The 19,944-nt window shown below is 45.8% G+C and overlaps 1 protein-coding gene across 1 annotated transcript in view; it reads right to left on the bottom strand.

Moving 5' to 3' along the window:
- Positions 1–6,925: 6,925 nt before the first annotated feature.
- The window catches only part of CAPN6 (calpain 6), a 155,066-nt gene continuing 142,047 nt past the window's right edge, over positions 6,926–19,944 (bottom strand). Inside the window, exons 12-13 of the mRNA XM_030210251.1 lie at positions 10,612–10,748; positions 6,926–8,004 (exon numbers count right to left, since the gene is read on the bottom strand). Of these exons, the coding sequence (XP_030066111.1) occupies positions 7,822–8,004; positions 10,612–10,748 (320 nt within the window). The 3' untranslated portion in view covers positions 6,926–7,821. The remainder of the gene's footprint in view (positions 8,005–10,611; positions 10,749–19,944) is intronic.

Genomic DNA, 19,944 nt, shown 5'->3' with positions numbered 1-19,944 from the left:
ATTCCTTAAAGAAATATAGGCACCTTCTTTCCTGTATGGGATACTATCATGAGTAGTGAAATATGTGCCTAATTTATTTATTGAACACATTTATATCCCACATTTTCCCACTTAGATGCAGGCTCTAACTTACCAGCCATAGACTTAGTGAATGTGCTCACACCTAGAGTAAAATGGGTCCTGCCCCACCCACATGCCTTCCAGACTCTGCCCATGTGTACACCTACCTGTCAAAAATATTTAGAGGTCCTTTTACTAAGCTGTGGCAAAAAGTGCCCTTCACATGCCGTTATGCGGGTTTTTCCCAATGTGCTAAGGTCGCTTTTTGCCATGGCCAGAAAATGTCTGATTTTCCATTTTCTGATTTAATAGCCATGTGCTGAGAGGGTCTTTTACTAAACGATGAAAGCATTAAACAGGCCAGATACTTAAGACAAGATTCAATTTACATAGACATCACATGAACAATACTGGTGCCAGTAGGCTTCCCACACCTGTTGGTCAACATTTTACAGGACCAGGACACTGTACCAGTGACTTCACAGTGAGAATCCTGAAAGGTAACTTTAAAACCATACAAGAACGTAAGACCTTTGAAGTCAGAATGATTGAATATTTTAACACCCAACAGAAAGGACTTAACAAGGATCTGGGGTTCCTAGCCCATTATAAACCATAAAGCTGTATTTCTCTGTTGATCACCCCACCCCTCACCTATCCACACCCATCCTGTTAGAATATCAATGATATGCTTTGATGTCCCCATGCATACTTCCTACCCACCCCCATCCTCCCACCCTGTCAGACTGTCATAGTAATGCTTGAATGTTTTCACTTATATACACTGTCAGCTAGCACATTTGCTTATTTCCGATCTGAGGAAGAAGGGCAACCTTCGAAAGCTAATCAAGAAATGGATTAAGTTATGTCCAATTAAAAAAGGTATCATCTTATTTTCTTTTCCATGTTTTATTTTGTTTGATTTCTATAGATTCTACATGGAATGTTGCTATTCCACTAGCAACATTCCATGTACAAGTCGGCCCTTGTAGATCAGCAATGTGGCCGCGCAGGCTTCTGCTTCTGTGAGTCTGACGTCCTGCACATACGTGCAGGACGTCAGACTCACAGAAACAGAAGCCTGCGCAGCCTTCTACATGGAATGTTGCTACTGGAATAGCAACATTCCATGTAGAATCTCCAATAGTAGCAACATTCCATGTAGAATCTCCAATAGTATCTATTTTACTGTCATAGTAATGCTTGAATGTTTTCACTTACAGTGGGGGAAATAAGTATTTGATCCCTTGCTGATTTTGTAAGTTTGCCCACTGACAAAGACATGAGCAGCCCATAATTGAAGGGTAGGTTATTGGTAACAGTGAGAGATAGCACATCACAAATTAAATCCGGAAAATCACATTGTGGAAAGTATATGAATTTATTTGCATTCTGCAGAGGGAAATAAGTATTTGATCCCCCACCAACCAGTAAGAGATCTGGCCCCTACAGACCAGGTAGATGCTCCAAATCTACTCGTTACCTGCATGACAGACAGCTGTCGGCAATGGTCACCTGTATGAAAGACACCTGTCCACAGACTCAGTGAATCAGTCAGACTCTAACCTCTACAAAATGGCCAAGAGCAAGGAGCTGTCTAAGGATGTCAGGGACAAGATCATACACCTGCACAAGGCTGGAATGGGCTACAAAACCATCAGTAAGACGCTGGGCGAGAAGGAGACAACTGTTGGTGCCATAGTAAGAAAATGGAAGAAGTACAAAATGACTGTCAATCGACAAAGATCTGGGGCTCCACGCAAAATCTCACCTCGTGGGGTATCCTTGATCATGAGGAAGGTTAGAAATCAGCCTACAACTACAAGGGGGGAACTTGTCAATGATTTCAAGGCAGCTGGGACCACTGTCACCACGAAAACCATTGGTAACACATTACGACATAACGGATTGCAATCCTGCAGTGCCCGCAAGGTCCCCCTGCTCCGGAAGGCACATGTGACGGCCCGTCTGAAGTTTGCCAGTGAACACCTGGATGATGCCGAGAGTGATTGGGAGAAGGTGCTGTGGTCAGATGAGACAAAAATTGAGCTCTTTGGCATGAACTCAACTCGCCGTGTTTGGAGGAAGAGAAATGCTGCCTATGACCCAAAGAACACCGTCCCCACTGTCAAGCATGGAGGTGGAAATGTTATGTTTTGGGGGTGTTTCTCTGCTAAGGGCACAGGACTACTTCACCGCATCAATGGGAGAATGGATGTGGCCATGTACCGTACAATTCTGAGTGACAACCTCCTTCCCTCCACCAGGGCCTTAAAAATGGGTCGTGGCTGGGTCTTCCAGCACGACAATGACCCAAAACATACAGCCAAGGCAACAAAGGAGTGGCTCAGGAAGAAGCACATTAGGGTCATGGAGTGGCCTAGCCAGTCACCAGACCTTAATCCCATTGAAAACTTATGGAGGGAGCTGAAGCTGCGAGTTGCCAAGCGACAGCCCAGAACTCTTAATGATTTAGAGATGATCTGCAAAGAGGAGTGGACTGTTAATATATGGCCTAGCTTTGGATCTACCACTGGAATAGTGAGAGCCAAAGCTATGAAGCCTAAAATAAATGAAGAAGTACCGACTAGGCCAAATAACAAGTACATGATTTAATATTTCAGAATCTGTAAAAAGCAGGTCTGAACAAAGAGTCCTGACACAAACTGGTACAACTGTCACTTTAAATCAGATGAACAAAATGGAGTCTATTAGTTTTGTATAGAAGGCTACAGAGGTTATACAGGGTTCTTAAGATGGTGTGAAAAGTATTGCGACACAGACAGATGTGGAACTGTTATCTCAAAGCTTCCCAAAACATGCTGATAAGACTGCATGGGAAAGTAACATCTCAGAAATTGAGAGCTAGGTATCTCACCATTGACTTCTATGGAGAGTTTGTGTATAAAAGAGGGGACAATTTGCCATAGCTTTGGTATCCGCCCCAACGCTTATCTCAGACGGCGAAGCTCTGTCCGGTTGTACCCAGAATCTATCTGCTGAATGTACCTGATTAAAGTCTGATGTCTGTATTTGTATCAACTTGAAGACTTGTCTTTGGGTAAGAAATAAAATGTATCTATCTATTTAAACCTATCTCTGTCTTTATTCTATCTTCTCTTTACCTTACATTTAGCTTACAAGGCAAATCACATACACTCACTCTCTGGAGAAACTTAGACAGAATTTTAATAGGCATTATCTGGGAACATAAATGGCCCAGAGTATACCTAGATCCAGTAAGACAGAAAGCAGTAGTTATGGGAATTAGAATTCGATTACAGCCCCTAATGCAAACCCAGAGCAGACCTCCTTGTGATTGGGTGACAATGGAGGTTGGAGAAACCATACAGAATCTGTTAGGTAAAATAGGTATCTTTAGTCCCCCGTGTGATCTGGAGTCAGAAAGAGGTCCAAGAGGGGGAAAATAAAACAGGACCAAAATTCCTCCTGACATGTGTGCAAACCTCATCATCAACTACAGAAGACATCTGACCGCTGTGCTTGCCAACAAGGGTTTTGCCACCAAGTATTAGGTCTTGTTTGCCAGAGGGATCAAATACTTATTTCCCTCTGCAGAATGCAAATAAATTCATATACTTTCCACAATGTGATTTTCCGGATTTAATTTGTGATGTGCTATCTCTCACTGTTACCAATAACCTACCCTTCAATTATGGGCTGCTCATGTCTTTGTCAGTGGGCAAACTTACAAAATCAGCAAGGGATCAAATACTTATTTCCCCCACTGTATATACACTGTCAGCTAGCACATTTGCTTATTTCCGATCTGACGAAGAAGGGCAACCTTCGAAAGCTAATCAAGAAATGTATTAAGTTATGTCCAATAAAAAAGGTATCATCTTATTTTCTTTTCCATGTTTTATTTTGTTTGATTTCTATTGATAACCTTAAGAGTGGACTAACACGGCTACCACACGCCTCTAGCTCGCGGTACAAATCAGCTGGCGGCAAATGCTGTGATGCCATGGGGGTCTTGGCGTTTACCGCCAGCTGATTTCTACCGCGAACTAAAAATGCTATCGTGGTTTAGTAAAAGATCCCCTAAGGTTTATTTATTTTTTACACTTGTATCCCGCACTGTCCCACTAAAAGCAGGTTCAATGCGGCTTACACAGTAGCGGATAATACAGAATTTTTAGATAAGGTAAGAAATTAGGTATAACATAGTGACAGTGTGGATGGGTAGGTAGAGATAGGCGATAGAGAGGGGGGTAAGGTGGGAGATAAAGCCTGGGTCAGTGTCGTTGTCTCATTGGTATATGTTAGGTAGATGGGTTCATAAGATTAATCTGGGTCTTTTGGGTAGGCTTACTTGAATAAATGGGTGCTATTAGCACCCAGCCATTAACAAAAAAGAGTGCATGAGTCCTTACTGTCACCTATTTTGCAGGTGCTAAGGGCTCTGCTAATCAGTTAGCATGTGGTAATGTAGTTGTTAATTAGTGCAGACATGCCCCCCCACCCCAGTGAAAAAAATTAATTTTATTTTTTTTAGCGGGCTGATAGTGCATTGCATATGTCAAATGTATCACAGGATGCCTCAGCAAAGCTGCGGTAGGCATGCATTAGTGCTTACCGCAGCTTGGTAAAAGGGCCCCTTAGAGACTAGGCAGAATTTTAGCTTTTACGTGCTTGTGTCCCATTGTTCTAATAAATTAAGTGTGTGATCAGCACATCCATGTTAGTACCTTGTTTATTGAATTACCTCCTTTAGGTTCTCAGGGATCCTTTTACTGAGTTGTGGGAAAAAGGGCCCTGCAGTTGCGGTGAGGGGGGGGGGTGTATTTCCCACGCGCCGGGACCCTTTTTACCGCACCGGGACCCTTTTTACCGCACCAGGTAGAAAGCCTGTAAAAAATGGCCATGTGGTAATATTCTTGCTGCATGGCCATAAAGGGGTGGGGGTGGGGTGGGGAGCACTGTTGAGGTGGTAGTAATGGTTCCTGCAGTAACCCAGTGGTAACTTGGCAACATGCAGCAATGCTTGATTACTGCCTGGTTTTATGGCGTGCTGGAAATGGCACACAGTCAAGGCGGAACTATTGCCGGCAGTCACGTTGGGCCAGCAGTATTCTCAGATTAGCGTGCGGTAGGCCCATGTTGAGCTTACTGACGCTTTGTAAAAGGGCCCCAGGACTGCCGAGAGGGAGGGCGGCAAAATTCCCCAGGGCCTGGCATCCAAGGGGGGCCCGCCCGGTGCTAGCATTGCTCTTCTGATCCTGTGCACGGCAGTGCTGCAGAGTACTTCCTTCGTGTTGCATTCAAACAGCCTCTTTCGATGCAGCAGGAAGGAAGGAAGGAAGGGCTCTGCTCTGCGGCACTGCCGCACAGAGGAACAGAAAAGCATTGCAATGCTAGGCCGGACCCTGGGGAAGTTTGCTGTGCACAGTGACGAGAGGCGGAGCAGGACAAGTAAGCGGAATGGTCCCAGGTTTGTCACTCGGCGGCCCTGAAGGCTTCCTCCAGTAGGCACGTCTCCAATGACTTGAGGGAATATGTACACAAATATACACAGCACCAGCATTTATACAATATACATGTAGATGGTCCTCAGGGCAGGATCTGCACTTTTGGATTGTATAAAATATGACATCCACATCGCAAAGTGATTCCTGCTTTGCAGCAGCTGTAACTTGTGGAGGGAGCTTTTGAATAGTATAGTTTATAAAAGCTGATAAGCACATGTGTTGCCTTGATAAAATAGATGTATTTGCCTGTGTGCCTTCCTGGTCTAGGCCCCCTGCTATAAAATTGTCCTCTAAATCAGTTTGTTATATACAGGAATCATACAATCAAAAGTGCATTTCGATGGCAAGCAACTTAGGGGCGTAGTTATCAATGTGGACTACTGTTATGACATGTTATTTTACCACTAACGTGTGCTATTTTACACAGATCCTACTTAATGCAAGAGACATAGCTATTACTGGGGTTAACAGTAGAATAACTTGTCTTTGATGGCAGCCCATGTTGATAATTTATCCCCTTAATTAAAGAAAAAAGAAATGTCTCTAGAAATCAAAATCACTGCTCTATGTAACAAAAGTGAGCCAATAATACAGCAGTCAAGCCACTGTGACATCACTGCTGAGGTTGGCTCTTAGACATTGGTGGAATGAGGCATTATGACATCACAATATCAGTTCTTCACACTAAGGAGGGAAGTTATCAATGTGGGTTACCTTTAAGATGTGTTGTTTTACCACTAAATCATGCTATATTTTAGCAGAGGTCCTATTTTCTGCAGTGAAACCTAGTTACTAATAACTGGGATTAACACTAGCCAACATTGTTAACTTCCTCCTTAAAAAAAAAAAAAATCTTTCTAGAAATCGAAATCACTGTTCTATGTAGTAAAAGTGAGCCAATCATACAGCAGTTAAGCCATTGTGACATCACTGCTGCAGTTGGCTCTTGGGCATTGGTGGAATGAGGCATTATGACATCACAGTATTGGCTCTGGTTACTAGAGACTGATCCTCTTCACACTAAGGATGGAAGTTATCAACGTGGACTGCCATTAAGGCAGGTTATTTTATCACTAACTTGTGCTATTATACTGTTAATTCCAGCAGTGGTGTACCAAGGGGTGGGGGCGGTCCGCCCCGGGTGCACGCCGGTGGGAGGGGTGCCGCGCGCCGGTCAGCTATGTTCGTTTCCATGCTCCCTCTGCCCCAGAACAGGAAGTAACCTGTTCCGGGGCAGGAGGAGCATGGAACCGAACGAAGCTGACCAGCGCACGGCACCCCCCCCCACCGGCGTGCACCCGGGGGGGGGGGTGTCTTTTGCCGGGGTGGGGGTCGTGCTGCACCGGGGGGGGGGGGGGGGGCGTATCGGCTATCCGCCCCGGGTGTCAGCCCCCCCTAGGAACACCACTGAATTCCAGTTATTAGTAACTTGGTCTCATTGCACAAAGTTAGCACATCTTAATAGTAGACCATGTTGATAACCACACCCCTAAGTCTGCAGCCAATGGTGGTACTATAATTGGTAAAAGGTGCTGTGGAATTCTTTCAAAATGGCTGATTCTTTCCATTGCAGTATAATATTATGCAGTGCAGATTCACTGCTTATGCTACAGGACGGTATTATACTTCACTTCATCCTAAACACTTGAATTAACCAAGGCAAATGTGCATACAATGAATGCTGTGACAATGTCCACTCCAGTGTGGCCAAAGGATTAACAGACCCTGCTTCCAGATTTTGCACCTTTGTAGTAGGATATAGCATGGCTGGTTCAGTTTATTATTCCTGGTCATACTTGAAAATTAAAATTCTTTCTTCATGGGTGGCCAGGTGTAACCTAAGAACTGTTGTCTGATGGAGCATTTTCACAGGAGAGCTTAAAGGAATTGGTAATAGACCAGTAGAGTCCTGGCCCAGATGGAGTGACCAATTTTTGCCTGAAACAATTAACATTATTTCACCAAGACTTGGCCAACTGCAGAAATCAATTAGTCAAGCAGCCAGCATTTACACCACAATGGTTATTAACAGGAAGAGCCATTGTTGCTCCAAAGGGAGATCCAGGTAACGTTCTTAAAAAAAAATTAAAGACCAATAATTCATCTGCTTACGGTCATTAAGGACCAGCTTCTAGGTAAATACTGCTTTTTGGTGGGGAATTTAAAGGAATCGATAGTAGGGTTTGTATATTCTGTGATGTATCCTTTGCAGTGAAAGTGCAGATGAAGCCCCTTGCTGGGAGCTGTCCAAATGCAGGACCTTTGACGTTCACAGCTCTGTGAGATCATCGCTGGAGATGACCTTGACAGTAATACGGCCTGGCTGTTCACGAGCTGGTTGACCGTCCTTATCCAGAAGTTGGAGAGTCTGCAGCTCCTTGGGGTCACTGGGTGAGCCAGCTAGAAGCACCTGTCCTAAGAGCTGATCACACAAGGTCTTCTTGTCCCAGACCTGCGGATGATAATTAATGAAGAGGATTATTCTAGGATAGTGATTCTCAACCCAGTCCTCAGGACACACCCAGTCAGTAAGGCTTTCAAGATATCCATAATGAAAATGCATACGATCGATTTGCATAAAATGAGTTAGTGCATACAAACACCTCATGCATAGTCATTGTGGATATCCTGAAAATCTGACTGGCTAGGTGTATCCTGAGGACTGGGTTGAGAACCCCTCTTCTAGAAGAACAGACATTACTTTCCAAACAAGCTTAAATATCACCTCTAGGAGTTACTCAGAGACTTTTAGGTCTTAATTTTATTTCTGCTTTGCCACTCTGGCCATGGCAATTCCTTGCAATGTTTGAGGTGGGGGGGGGGGGGGGTCCCTTTCCTGTCCAATTCCTTCCATTGCCAGTTCAGTAATTTGTAATGTGGATTCACTCTGCCCGATATTCAGCGCTACTCAACTGACAAGGAATGACTCATGGCCAGTTAAATTGCACTTAACTGGCTATCTGCAGATATTCAACAGGGAATAAGCCGGCTACCTGCCACTGAATGTTCGCGGTCAATGCATAGCAGCTAACCGGCTGTATCGCACGATATAGCTGGCTAGAGGTCAATATTCAGTGCATCGCCAGCTGGGTCAAGTGGATTTTAGAGGTTGCTTTTCAACTCTGAAAATCTAAGCTAAAAGCCCACCTTTTTGATGCTGCTTTTAACTCTTAACCCTTATTCACTTGTTCAGAACCCTTATTATATCATCCTCACTTTAATATTCCCTTGTCTCTTATTTGTCCTGTTTGTCTGTCCTAATTAGATTGTAAGCTCTGTCGAGCAGGGACTGTCTCTTGATGTTCAAGTGTACAGCACTGAGTACATCTAGTAGCGCTTTAGAAATGATAAGTAGTAGTAGTAACTCTATCTGCCTTGACTAACAAGTGCACTTGGGGTCTGTATTGTTGATTAGAAGTAATTCTGTTTAAAACGATTGTTTAACTTTGATTGTGTGATAATACGTTGGAATGCAGAAGATAAGACACAGCTCCTGGTTTCAGTGCTTCTGCATTGCTGAGAAAAGCCCTAGTCTCACCAAGCTACCTTCCCTTTTCTATGAGGTCCTTTTACAAAGCTGCAGTAAAAAGTGGCCTGCGGTAGTGTAGGCACGGGTTTTGGGTGCGCGCAGAATTATATTTCAGCGTGCCTGTAGAAAAGGGCTTCCCCCCCCCCAAAAAAAATGGACGTGCGGCAAAATCAAAATTGCTGCGCATCCACTTGGGGTCTCTGACCTTACCGTCAGCTACAGACCTAGCGGTAAAGAGTTTTGGGCAATAAGGACCTGTGCGCATCCGCGAGGCACATCCAAAAATAAAAATTATTTTTCAGACGCGCGTAGCGGACGTGCGCCAAAAATGAAATTACCGCAAGAGCCACGCGGTAAGTCCATTTTGGCACACGTAGGCACCTACCTGGCTTAAGCTGCACTCTTTCTTTTTCTTCCTTGTTTATTTTTATTTTATCTGTAGCATTTATACCCCGCTTTGTCCCGCTCGATAGCAGGTTCAGTGCGGCTTACAGTGTTTGATAACAAAGTATCACAGACACAGCTTACAATGTATTTCCTTTATTTATTTGTTATCTATTTCCTTTGTCTTTTGGATTGCTTTATATCAGTGTCACCAGGGACAGTATTCTTCTTTTCCTAAAGTGCATTAAAAGCTGGTGACTAAATACAGGACTATGTTAGACCGACAAGGAATGCACTGATGATCCATAAGTGTAGGGAAGTGTAAGTAAATCCTAAGAACGGGTCGGTACAGCAGCGTTGGTTGGAGGCACATGGGAGAGCAGTAGGGGTATGCACAGGCAAAAAAAAAAAAAGAATTTTTCCTGTTTTTTTGTGGGGGAGGGGGTTCGGTTAATTTACTATAAACCTCACTATTAATCATTTCTATTGTGCTACTCGATGCACACAGCACATCCACATTCACATTATTCATTTTAATATGGCATTTTTTGGTGTGTACTAAATTGGCAGAACTGAGGAATTTACAGTGTGCAAAGTTGATGACCGTGCATTAAATCAATTCAACATTCTGTCATTGATATAGAGATTTATATTGATCTAATCACTTGCATTGCTATCTGGTGTTGATCAATGCTATTCGTGCTATATGTTTCAATGACAAGAAAGATAATTTCTTATAAATCAATTCAGCATGCACTCAATTTAAGGTGCATTAACAAGTGCATGCCTCTAGAGGGCAGCACTGCCTCCAACTGTTCTAGGTGTTGGTTCTGACTTGGCCTCATACCCCTCCCCCCCTCCCAGCACCAATATGAACTCCATACCCTTGCCCCCCCTCAAGCTGCTTATCAGTGGCATAGTTGTAGGAAGGGAAAATGGGCACAGTGGGTGAGACTGGCCACTTTTACCTTCTGAAAGTGCAAGTGAAGCCAGGTAATATTAATCCCAAACCCGCACCTCAATCCATTAGTAGTTATCACAAGACATGCAAAATCCATTGGTTTGAGAAAGCAGATATAGGGTTAAATTGGGAAAACTGCACCAGTCTGTAAGGGTCACTCAGCGAACAGCTGGAATCTTCATTACCTGAATGACGATGGGCTGGTTCTTGTTCTTTCTTAAGAATACCGCTTTCATATCAAAGACAGCGCTGGAAGTCTTTTTTTGAGCAGGAGAGCGGACTTTCTGTTTCTCACACTTAATAATCAGGTAGGGGTTTCTTCCTAAGAGAGAGCCAGCAAAACATGTCACTTCAAATTCCTCTTACAAGTGCATTCATTGTACACCTCCTCAGTATCTCTCCCCCCCCACCCCCAGAGCTCCATTCACCTGGTAAGTTTCTCTTATCTCCAGTGACGTTCCTAAGTTGGCTGCCACCCGGGGCGGATTGCCGATGCGCACCCTCCCCCAGGGTGTAGCATGACACCCCCCCCCCCCACCCGGCACAATGACACCCTCCCCTCCCAGCGCATCAACACCTCCCCCCCCCTGCTGGGAGCAGCCGAGCGGCTCTCGGCTCTGCTGGCTCCCTCTGCCCCGGAACAGGAAGTAACTTGCTCCAGGGAAGAGGGAGCAGGGAACCAACGGAGCCGACAGGCGTGCAGCTGCTCTCTGCACCCCTCCAGTAGCGTGCACCTGGGGCGGACCGCCCCCACTGCTGACTCCCTGCTCCCTCTGCCCCGGAACAGGAAGTAACCTGTTCCGGGGCAGAGGGAGCAGGGAAACAGCGGAGTTGACAGGCGTGCAGCTGCTCTCTGCACCCCTCCAGCGGCGTGCACCCGGGGCGGACCGCCCCCACCACTCTGCCCTTGCTACGCTGCTGCTTATCTCTACCCTTGTTCATCATCAATTCCAGACTCCATTTCTTCATCATGGGTGAAATTCTTTACATGGTGCTCACAAATGGGCACCAAAGGAATCAGTGTAAAGCACTATACTATGAAGGGCATACACAGGAGCATAGCTAGGTTGTGACGTCAGGGGGAATGGAGAGCGGACTGCGTAGGTGCGACGGACCACGTGAAAAATAGGCAGTGGTGGCGTCTGAAGTCTGTTTGGGGGAGTGGTCGCTCCCCTTGTGACCCACCTACCTATGCCACTGGGCACACACCCTTTCTAGAATAGCTCTTAGCACTGATTCCCGTACCTAACTGGAGGTGCCAGATTTACACCTGCTGAAACCTGGTGTAAATTTTGGTGCCCAAGTTAGGTGAACAGAGACAGTATGCTGTAACTATGCATATAGCTTATCAAAACGCCCCTGACATGTCCCTGACCACACCCACTTTTCAGTTTTGCACTAGTAGAGTTAGGCGCCCTGCCTTACAGAATAGTGCATGGCTAGATGCACGTGCAAATTTGAATGAGTGCCAATTAACTTCAATAGGCGGTTGTTAGAACCCAGTTATTGGTAGTTAGGGGCTCATTATTCAATTAATATGCGTGCACATCTTGGACAAGCGCACAAACTTGAATGCGCAAATCTGGATGCCATATTTAGAATCCAGGGGCATATTTTGTCTTTGGCCTTATTCAAATCCTGATGAAAAGCTCACTTTTTTGAGGCTGCTTTTAAGTTTTAACCCCCTTAATCACCTACTCAGTACCGATGTCTATTTTAATTATTCCTACAATAAATAGCTTCCTAATCACTTATTTGTCCTGTTTGTCTGTCTCGAACAGATTCTAAGCTCTGTCAAGCAGGGACTGTCTCTTATGTGTAGTAGCTGCATTTAATACATGTAAACCGCTTTGGTTGTGCCACAGAAAGGCGGTATATCAAATCCATGACTCTATCATTTTTGTGCAATGCTTCAAAAATGGTGATGGCTCTTGGGTGGGGGTGGGAGTGAGAGGTTCAGGGTGCAGGAGAAAGGGACAAAGACAAGAGGGATGATGCTCGATACAGGGGGAAAGATGAGGACACAGATGCTGAACACGTGGAGGGTGACACGGACAGAAACAAGGACACAGGGAAGAGGCTAGACAGGAAAGATAGAGATGAAGAGGGAATGATGGTGGACTTTGAGAGAGAAAACAAATGATGAGCAGAAGAATGATGGCACTCAAGGACTGGTGAACAGAGTAGAAGATGGATGGGCCCGTGGGGTGGGGGGAAAGGGGAACAGAGCAGAAGATGAATAGGCTTGGAGAGGGGGGGGGAAGGGGGGAATGGGCCATGGGGTGGAGGTGAGAAGGGGAACAGAGTAGAAGATGGTGTGGGGTGGGGGGAAAGGGGAACAGAGCAGAAGATGAATAGGCTTGGAGAGGGGGGGAAGGGGGGAATGGGCCATGGGGTGGAGGTGAGAAGGGGAACAGAGTAGAAGATGGATGGGCCTATGGGGTGGGGGGAAGGGGAACAGAGCAGAAGATGAATAGGCTTGGAGAGGGGGGGGGAAGGGGGGAATGGGCCATGGGGTGGAGGTGAGAAGGGGAACAGAGTAGAAGATGGTGTGGGGTGGGGGGAAAGGGGAACAGAGCAGAAGATGAATAGGCTTGGAGAGGGGGGGGAAGGGGGGAATGGGCCATGGGGTGGAGGTGAGAAGGGGAACAGAGTAGAAGATGGATGGGCCTGTGGGGTGGGGGGAAGGGGAACGGAGCAGAAGATGACTAGGACATAATGGTTCAGTGGGAAAGTATTGGGGGGCAGACCGAGAATTACGGATGGGAAAGATGGTGAGGGTAGTGAGGATTTGCCAATTGTTAGATATGAGTGGGGGGGGGGGGGTGTAAAATAGGGGGTAAGAAAACTACTACTACTACTACTTATCATTTCTATACCGCTACTAGGAGTATGCAGAGCTGTACACTGGACATAAAGAGACAGTTCCTGCTCAACAGAGCTTACAATCTCATTAGGACAGACAAATAAGGGATAAGGGAATTACTAAAGTGGGAATGATAAAACATGGGAACTCAACAAGTGAGTAAGGATTAGGAGTTAAAAGCAGCATCAAAAATGTGGGCTTTTCGCTTAGAATTGAAGACAGCCAGAGATGGAGCTTGATGTACCGGCTCAGGAAGTCTATTTAAGGCAAGAAAAGGGAATGAAGTGGGGAGAAAAGTTGAGACATGGTGTGAGTGACCTGGAAGACTGGCGAGAGGATGAAAGGCATTGCACCCTTCTCCTCCACCGCTAACTCCAGACTCCGTTCCTTTTATCTTACTGCACCATATGCCTGGAATAAACTTCCTAAGCCTGTCTGTCAAGCTCCATCTATGGTCGTCTTCAAATCTATTTATTTATTTATTACATTTGTATCTCACGCTTTTCCGCTCATCGCAGGCTCAATGCAGCTTACATAGTAACAAGAGAATACAATCTGTAGTATCTGAATCAACAAAGGAGGTGTGTGGTAGGACAAATGAACAAGGGGTAAATGGGATAAAAGAGGCATGAGAGAAAGGATAGGGATAGGTAAGGAAGTGGAGCGATGAAGAAGAGGTAGGGGAAGAGCACATTTTTGATGCTGCTTTTAACTCCTAATCCTTATTCACTTGTTCAGAACCCTTATTTTATCATCCTCACTTTAATATTCCCTTATCTCTTATTTGTCCTGTTTGTCTGTCCTAATTAGATAGTAAGCTCTGTCGAGCAGGGACTGTCTCTTCATGTTCAAGTGTACAGCGCTGTGTACGTCTAGTAGCGCTATAGAAATGATAAATAGTAGTAGTAGTAGAGAAAAGGGATGGAGGTACTGGGAAGGAGTCTCTGGAGGGGTTGAGTAAGGGTGCAAATGGGGTTAAAAAGATGGTGAAAGAGAGGCAACAGTAGACGGGGTAGAAGGTAAGTGATAGAAAAATGGCCTGGAGGCAAGGGAGGGAAGGAAGGAGAGACAGGCATGGAGCTGAGGCTGGTAAGGACACGAGATGCAGTGGAGGGTAAGTGAGGGCTGAGATGTTGAGTACAGAGAATGGAAATGCAGGACTAGGGAGTCGGTGAAAGATGGGGTGGGGCGATAGGAGACTGGGGAATGACAGAGCCAGAGGCAGCAACAGGAGTGCTGGAGAGGGGATAGAGAGAGAGATGGGGAAAGCTGGTAGGTAGATGAGAAGTGAAAAGGGGACTAAGGACTAGAGGGTGAGAGAAAGGAAGAATGAGGGTAAAATCAAACACAGAAAAAGGTGAAAAGGAAAGATGAGTGGCAGACAAATGTAGGGAAGGAAAGGGAAGAAAGACAAGAGGAGAGAGAAGGAATGGAAAGGCAAATCTAGTAAAGACTGAGAAAAGGAAAGGAGAAAAAAAGACTGGGACCAGCCCAAAAAGGAAGAAAAATGCAGAATCTCATCAACTTGTTGTCTTCTAGGTCACGGTATGAGTTATTCTCTCTGTGTGAGTGCGCAGGGATGGAAACTATGGCAGAGGGGGAGTTAACATGATTATTGCTATTTCAGCTGAGGTTTCTGGTACAGAGGTTCTAAAATGGGAAACGTATGAAAGTTACATGGTGGAATTTGGCTATTGATCAGTTTAAAGTTTTGAGTTTGATTTACAGAACCGTAAAGGGGGACGTTCCTATTCCTTTAGCCGCTGCTTTAAGAATTTATGGTCCACCAGATGTGCTGTTAAAATGTTGCCAGCTGTTCCCTCTCATAATCAAGTTAGATTCGATGACATCAGATCACATTTTTTTTATATTGAAGAAGCTCCATTATGGAACGATCTTCCCATAAAAATAAAAGAGGCTGAGAATTACCTTCAATTTCGAAAGCAGCTTAAGGCCTACTTTTTCTCTCAGGCTTATTGATGGCGTGTTCTAGCTAATTTTATTTTATTGGGATTTATGTTATTAGTAATTTGTCTTTGTATTTAAGATATTGCTCTTGTGTAGGATTTTATTATGGATGTTGCTTTTGTAAACCGCCTAGAATATAGTATAGAGCAATCAATAAATTGTGTTATAAATAAATAAACAGAATAAACAAGTTTATGTGTGAAATAAATACATTTTGTAAAACTATGGGGTAGATGCACTAAAACCAACGCTAAAGCCCTTCCCTTACCGATTCCTTAGCGAATCGGTAAGCAACGGGAATGCATCTAGGAAATCGCATGCAAATGAGCTGGTCGCTGCTAGCTCATTTGCATGGGATTTCCTTCCAAGCCAGTCGGCCAGCTGAGCATGCGCAGAGCAGCCAAGCGTTATGCTGGCTGCTCTGCGCATGCCAAGGACGTCCTTTATGGACGTCCTTCACTGAAAGAAAAAAAAAGTCGTCCCCATAATCGGGAGGGAGATGAAAGGGCTACGAGGAGGCTTCCGATGCCGCTGGCAGCTATCGGCGGCTTCTGCTCCGGCCGCCTTGCTCCTTTCTGTCTGCCCCGGGGTGTTACCAGCACGTCCGATGCCCCTCCTCCAGGTCTCTCTCAGCCAATCACAGCGCGTTTAGCTGTCACTGGTGTCAGCTAAACGTGCTGTGATTGGCTGAGAGAGACCTAGAGGAGGGGCATAATCGAAAGAGATGTCTAAATAGTTTTTTGATTTGGGCGTCCTTGGCACTAGAAGGACACCCATCACAAAAAAAATCTGGGGGAAAAACGTATAAGTGCTCGTCAGGGACGTCCTTTTTTTGGTTTTGTGAAGGACGTCCATGTTAGGCACTTTAGAAGGACGTCCCTGACGAGCACTTGGACATTTTTTTCCCGATTTTTTTTTTTGTTAAATTTATAGAAGTTTTTAGAGGCGAATAAATCCTGCGCAGCCCCAACGAGAGGTACAGACCTCCCGTTAGATTTTCCACGGTTAGGCAATCGGAAAACGGTAGTGCATCTCATTACAATACGATTTCTACACATTATAATACTAATTTGCTCATCTGCATTCCGTTTTCGTTAGCTGCTACCGTGACAGGACAATGCCCTTTTGTGCATGTCCTGGTTTACTACTTGCACGTTAAACTGGCTAGAACCAGTTTAAAACCCACGTTAATGACTCGTCCCTGTCGCCCCGGGGGCGGTGAAGGTGACCCTCGAGTGCCGGTAACCTTCGTCCTTGGTGGTGGTTCCGGGAGCCGCTGTTAGTCAGGGGCGGGTGGGGGCCCCGCCTAGGCCGCATTGCGGTCCTGCAAAAGGGGGATTGGACGGTTCCCAGCGCCGACCTTCAGGAAAGACCATGAAAGTTAGTCCCCTAGTCGCCCGGTGGTGGGGGTGGGGGTTGGGAGGCGGGGCTAGTGCTGGGCAGACGTTTACGGTATGTGCTGTGCTGTGAGGATGGCAGATACTAATCAAGAGGACAGGAGGAGCCTCCACGGAAAGTCAAAGCAAAACAGCAAAAGTAGAGGCTGACAAATGCGCAAACCAATAGGGAGATAATATAAAAAAACAGTTTATTCAGAATATTCATAATATCAAGGACCCAACACGGTCCGTGTTTCGGCGCCAAAGCGCCTGCCTCAGGGGTCACAATCAACTTTCTCTGAGAAGAAGCTGATAGGCTTGAATAATTCCTTTATGTATGCAAGTTAATCCACAGAGAGAACAAAAGAACAGCCAACCGATCAGCAAACACCATGTGACAAGAAACCTGCAGAGGAGACGCTTCTGGGTTAGAAGCAGGAGGTAGTGTGTTTGAATTGCTGGGAATGGATGGATGGAGGGGACAGAGGCAAGAACAGAATTGCTGGGGATGGATGGATAGGGGCAGGGGAGAGAAGAGAATTGCTGGGTATGGATGGATGGAGGGGAGAGGAGAGTTGCTGGACATGGGTGGATGGAGGGGAGGGCAGGAGGCAGAGGAGGGTTGCTGGACATGGATGGATGGAGGGAAGGGCAGGAGAAAGGAGGCTGTTGGATATGGATGGAGGAGAGGGAAGGGAGAGAGAAGAAATGCTGGACATGGATGGAGGGGAGGGAAGAGTGAGGAAGGAGATGAGATGAGGGAAAAGGAAGAGAGGAGAAAATTGCACATGGATGAAGAAAATAGGCAGAAGCTGGATCCACTGGACAGTCAAGTCTGCGGAGGACCCAGAGCAAGAAATGAAGAAGAAAGGCGGAAAGTAAAGAAATAAATGGAAAGGAAGCCCTGGAAACGGAGTAAAGAGGACAGATAGCAGCAGAATCAGATACTGGGCCAGTATGATCAGAAAAACAAAGTCACCAGACAGCAAAGGTAGAAAAAAATCATTTTATTTTCATTATAATGATTGGAACATGTCCACTTTGAGAATCAGGTGCTCAACATTAAAAGTTTATATTTATTTACTTATTTATGGCATTTTATCCCACATTAAACATGAATTAGATTGGAACCTGGGATCATTTAATGTTTTTTTTCCTGGAGAGAGTAATGCATTGCCTCCCCCACCCCCCAGGCTCTCTCCCCGGCTATAGCCAGCTCTGCAATTTTGAGGGGAGGTGCACAGGTGGACGGGGGGGGGGGGGGGCTGCAGAGGTGGATCGGGGAGAGAGCCTGTTGTTAGACATTTACCAGCACACCACTGTCTAGTGCCCACCCATCCAACCTGTTGGCACACCCAACAATTGACTTCTGGCTACGCCACTGCTTTTACTGCTGCCGGCGGACCCCAAGGTAAGAACTTTTAAATTCAGGCCGACATGCAGGAAGGCGAGGGGCAAGCAGAGGACTGGGAGAAGAGGGCAGGCATGCAGATCGGGCTGCCACTCGGAGGGGAGAGAGAGAGAGAGAGGGAGGGAGGCGCGGGGGTCTGGAACTCGGAGGAGAGGGAGGGAGGGGGCGGGCCTGGAACTCAGAGGAGAGGGGGGGGCCTGGAACTTGGAGGACGGGGGGGGGTGGGGGGGAGGAGGGGGGTGATTCTCCTGCGATTGAATCCTTACCTCCAACGTTCTGTGGCTGGCTGGTGCTGGTTTCTCTTCCCTCTCATTGATCCGTCCTCTGACGTCATCACATTCCAACGCGAGGGCGGACCAATGGGAATTGTGTTACGAACCCAGGCATTCAGACGTAGAACGTTGGAGGTGCAAATTATTATATAGGATTCTATAATGGATTCTGGGTAACCACATGCTATTATAAGAATAGGTGCCCACCGCTAGGCACCCACTTATTTATTTAAAATATTTATAGCCTGCATATTGAAACATCTATGTGGAAAACAATAAAAACATACACAATTCAATACATAAAAGCCTTAAAATCATTATACAAAAAACCCAAACAAATAAATTCCCATAATAACAAACTACAGCCATTGCCTGAAATCATCCATTATGGGTATATTCTACCTTCAACTATCAATCGTCTACTTTGCAATCATTAGGGTACTACTACTACTACTACTTAGCATTTCTATAGCGCTGCCAGGGTTATGCAGCGCTGTACAAGTTTAAACATGGGGAAGGACAGTCCCTGCTCAAGAGAGCTTACAATCTAAAGGTAAAAACTATGTAGTCAGTGTAGGTATCAGGAATGGGAAGGTGGTTAGGCACCAAAAGCAAGGGAGAAGAGATGGGCCTTGAGTAAGGACTTGAAAATGGGCAGCGAGGGCGCATGGCGTATGGGCTCAGGAAGTCTGTTCCAGGCATAAGGTGATGCGAGGCAGAAGGGGCGGAGTCTGGAGTTAGCGGTGGTGGAGAAGGGTACAGAAAGGAGTGATTTGTCCTGAGAGCGGAGGTTATGGGTGGGAACATAAGGGGAGAGGAGGGTAGAGAGGTAATGGGGGGCTGCAGATTGAGTGCACTTGAAGGTCAATAGGAGAAGCTTGAACTGTATACGGTAGCGGATCGGGAGCCAGTGAAGCGACTTGAGGAGAGGGGTGATATGAGAGTATCGGTTCACGCAGTAGATAAGACGTGCGGCGGAATTTTGGACAGATTGAAGGGGGGATAGGTGGCTAAGCAGGAGGCCAGCGAGGAGAAGGTTGCAATAGTCAAGACGAGAGGTAACGAGCGAGTGGACGAGGGTTCGGGTGGTCTGTTCAGAGAGGAATGGGCGAATTTTGCTAATATTATAGAGGAAGAAGCGACAGGTCTTAGCTGTCTGCTGGATATAGGCAGAGAAGGAGAGGGAGGAGTCAAAAATGACTTTGAGATTGCGGGCTGAAGAGACGGGAGGATGAGGGCGTTGTCAACAGAGATAGAAAGTGGGGGAAGAGGAGAAGAGGGTTTGGGTGGAAAGACAAGGAGCTCATCATACAGTTCCATGGACCGACTTGTTACTATGCAAAAGGCTTGCTGAAACAAACATGTTTTAAATATTTTTTTCTAAAACTCATGGTATTAGTCATGGTGCGTAATTCACTTGGTAGCGCATTCCACAAGACTGGTCCAGCAATAGAAAACATATGCTCTCGTTTTATATGAATAGACAGTAGATCGCTGTAACTGGAAATAATTTAAAGCATTGTGGATAATTACTTCCAAGTGAAGGGCTCTATAGAGGAAACCAGCAGGATACCTGGATTGTACCATTCTACAAGTGATAAGGAGTCTCCTCTAAGAATGTA

Source organism: Microcaecilia unicolor, chromosome 7 (assembly GCF_901765095.1).
Source record: "Microcaecilia unicolor chromosome 7, aMicUni1.1, whole genome shotgun sequence".
NCBI classification, from domain to species: domain Eukaryota; kingdom Metazoa; phylum Chordata; class Amphibia; order Gymnophiona; family Siphonopidae; genus Microcaecilia; species Microcaecilia unicolor.
This window is presented reverse-complemented; position numbering and strand designations above follow the sequence as displayed.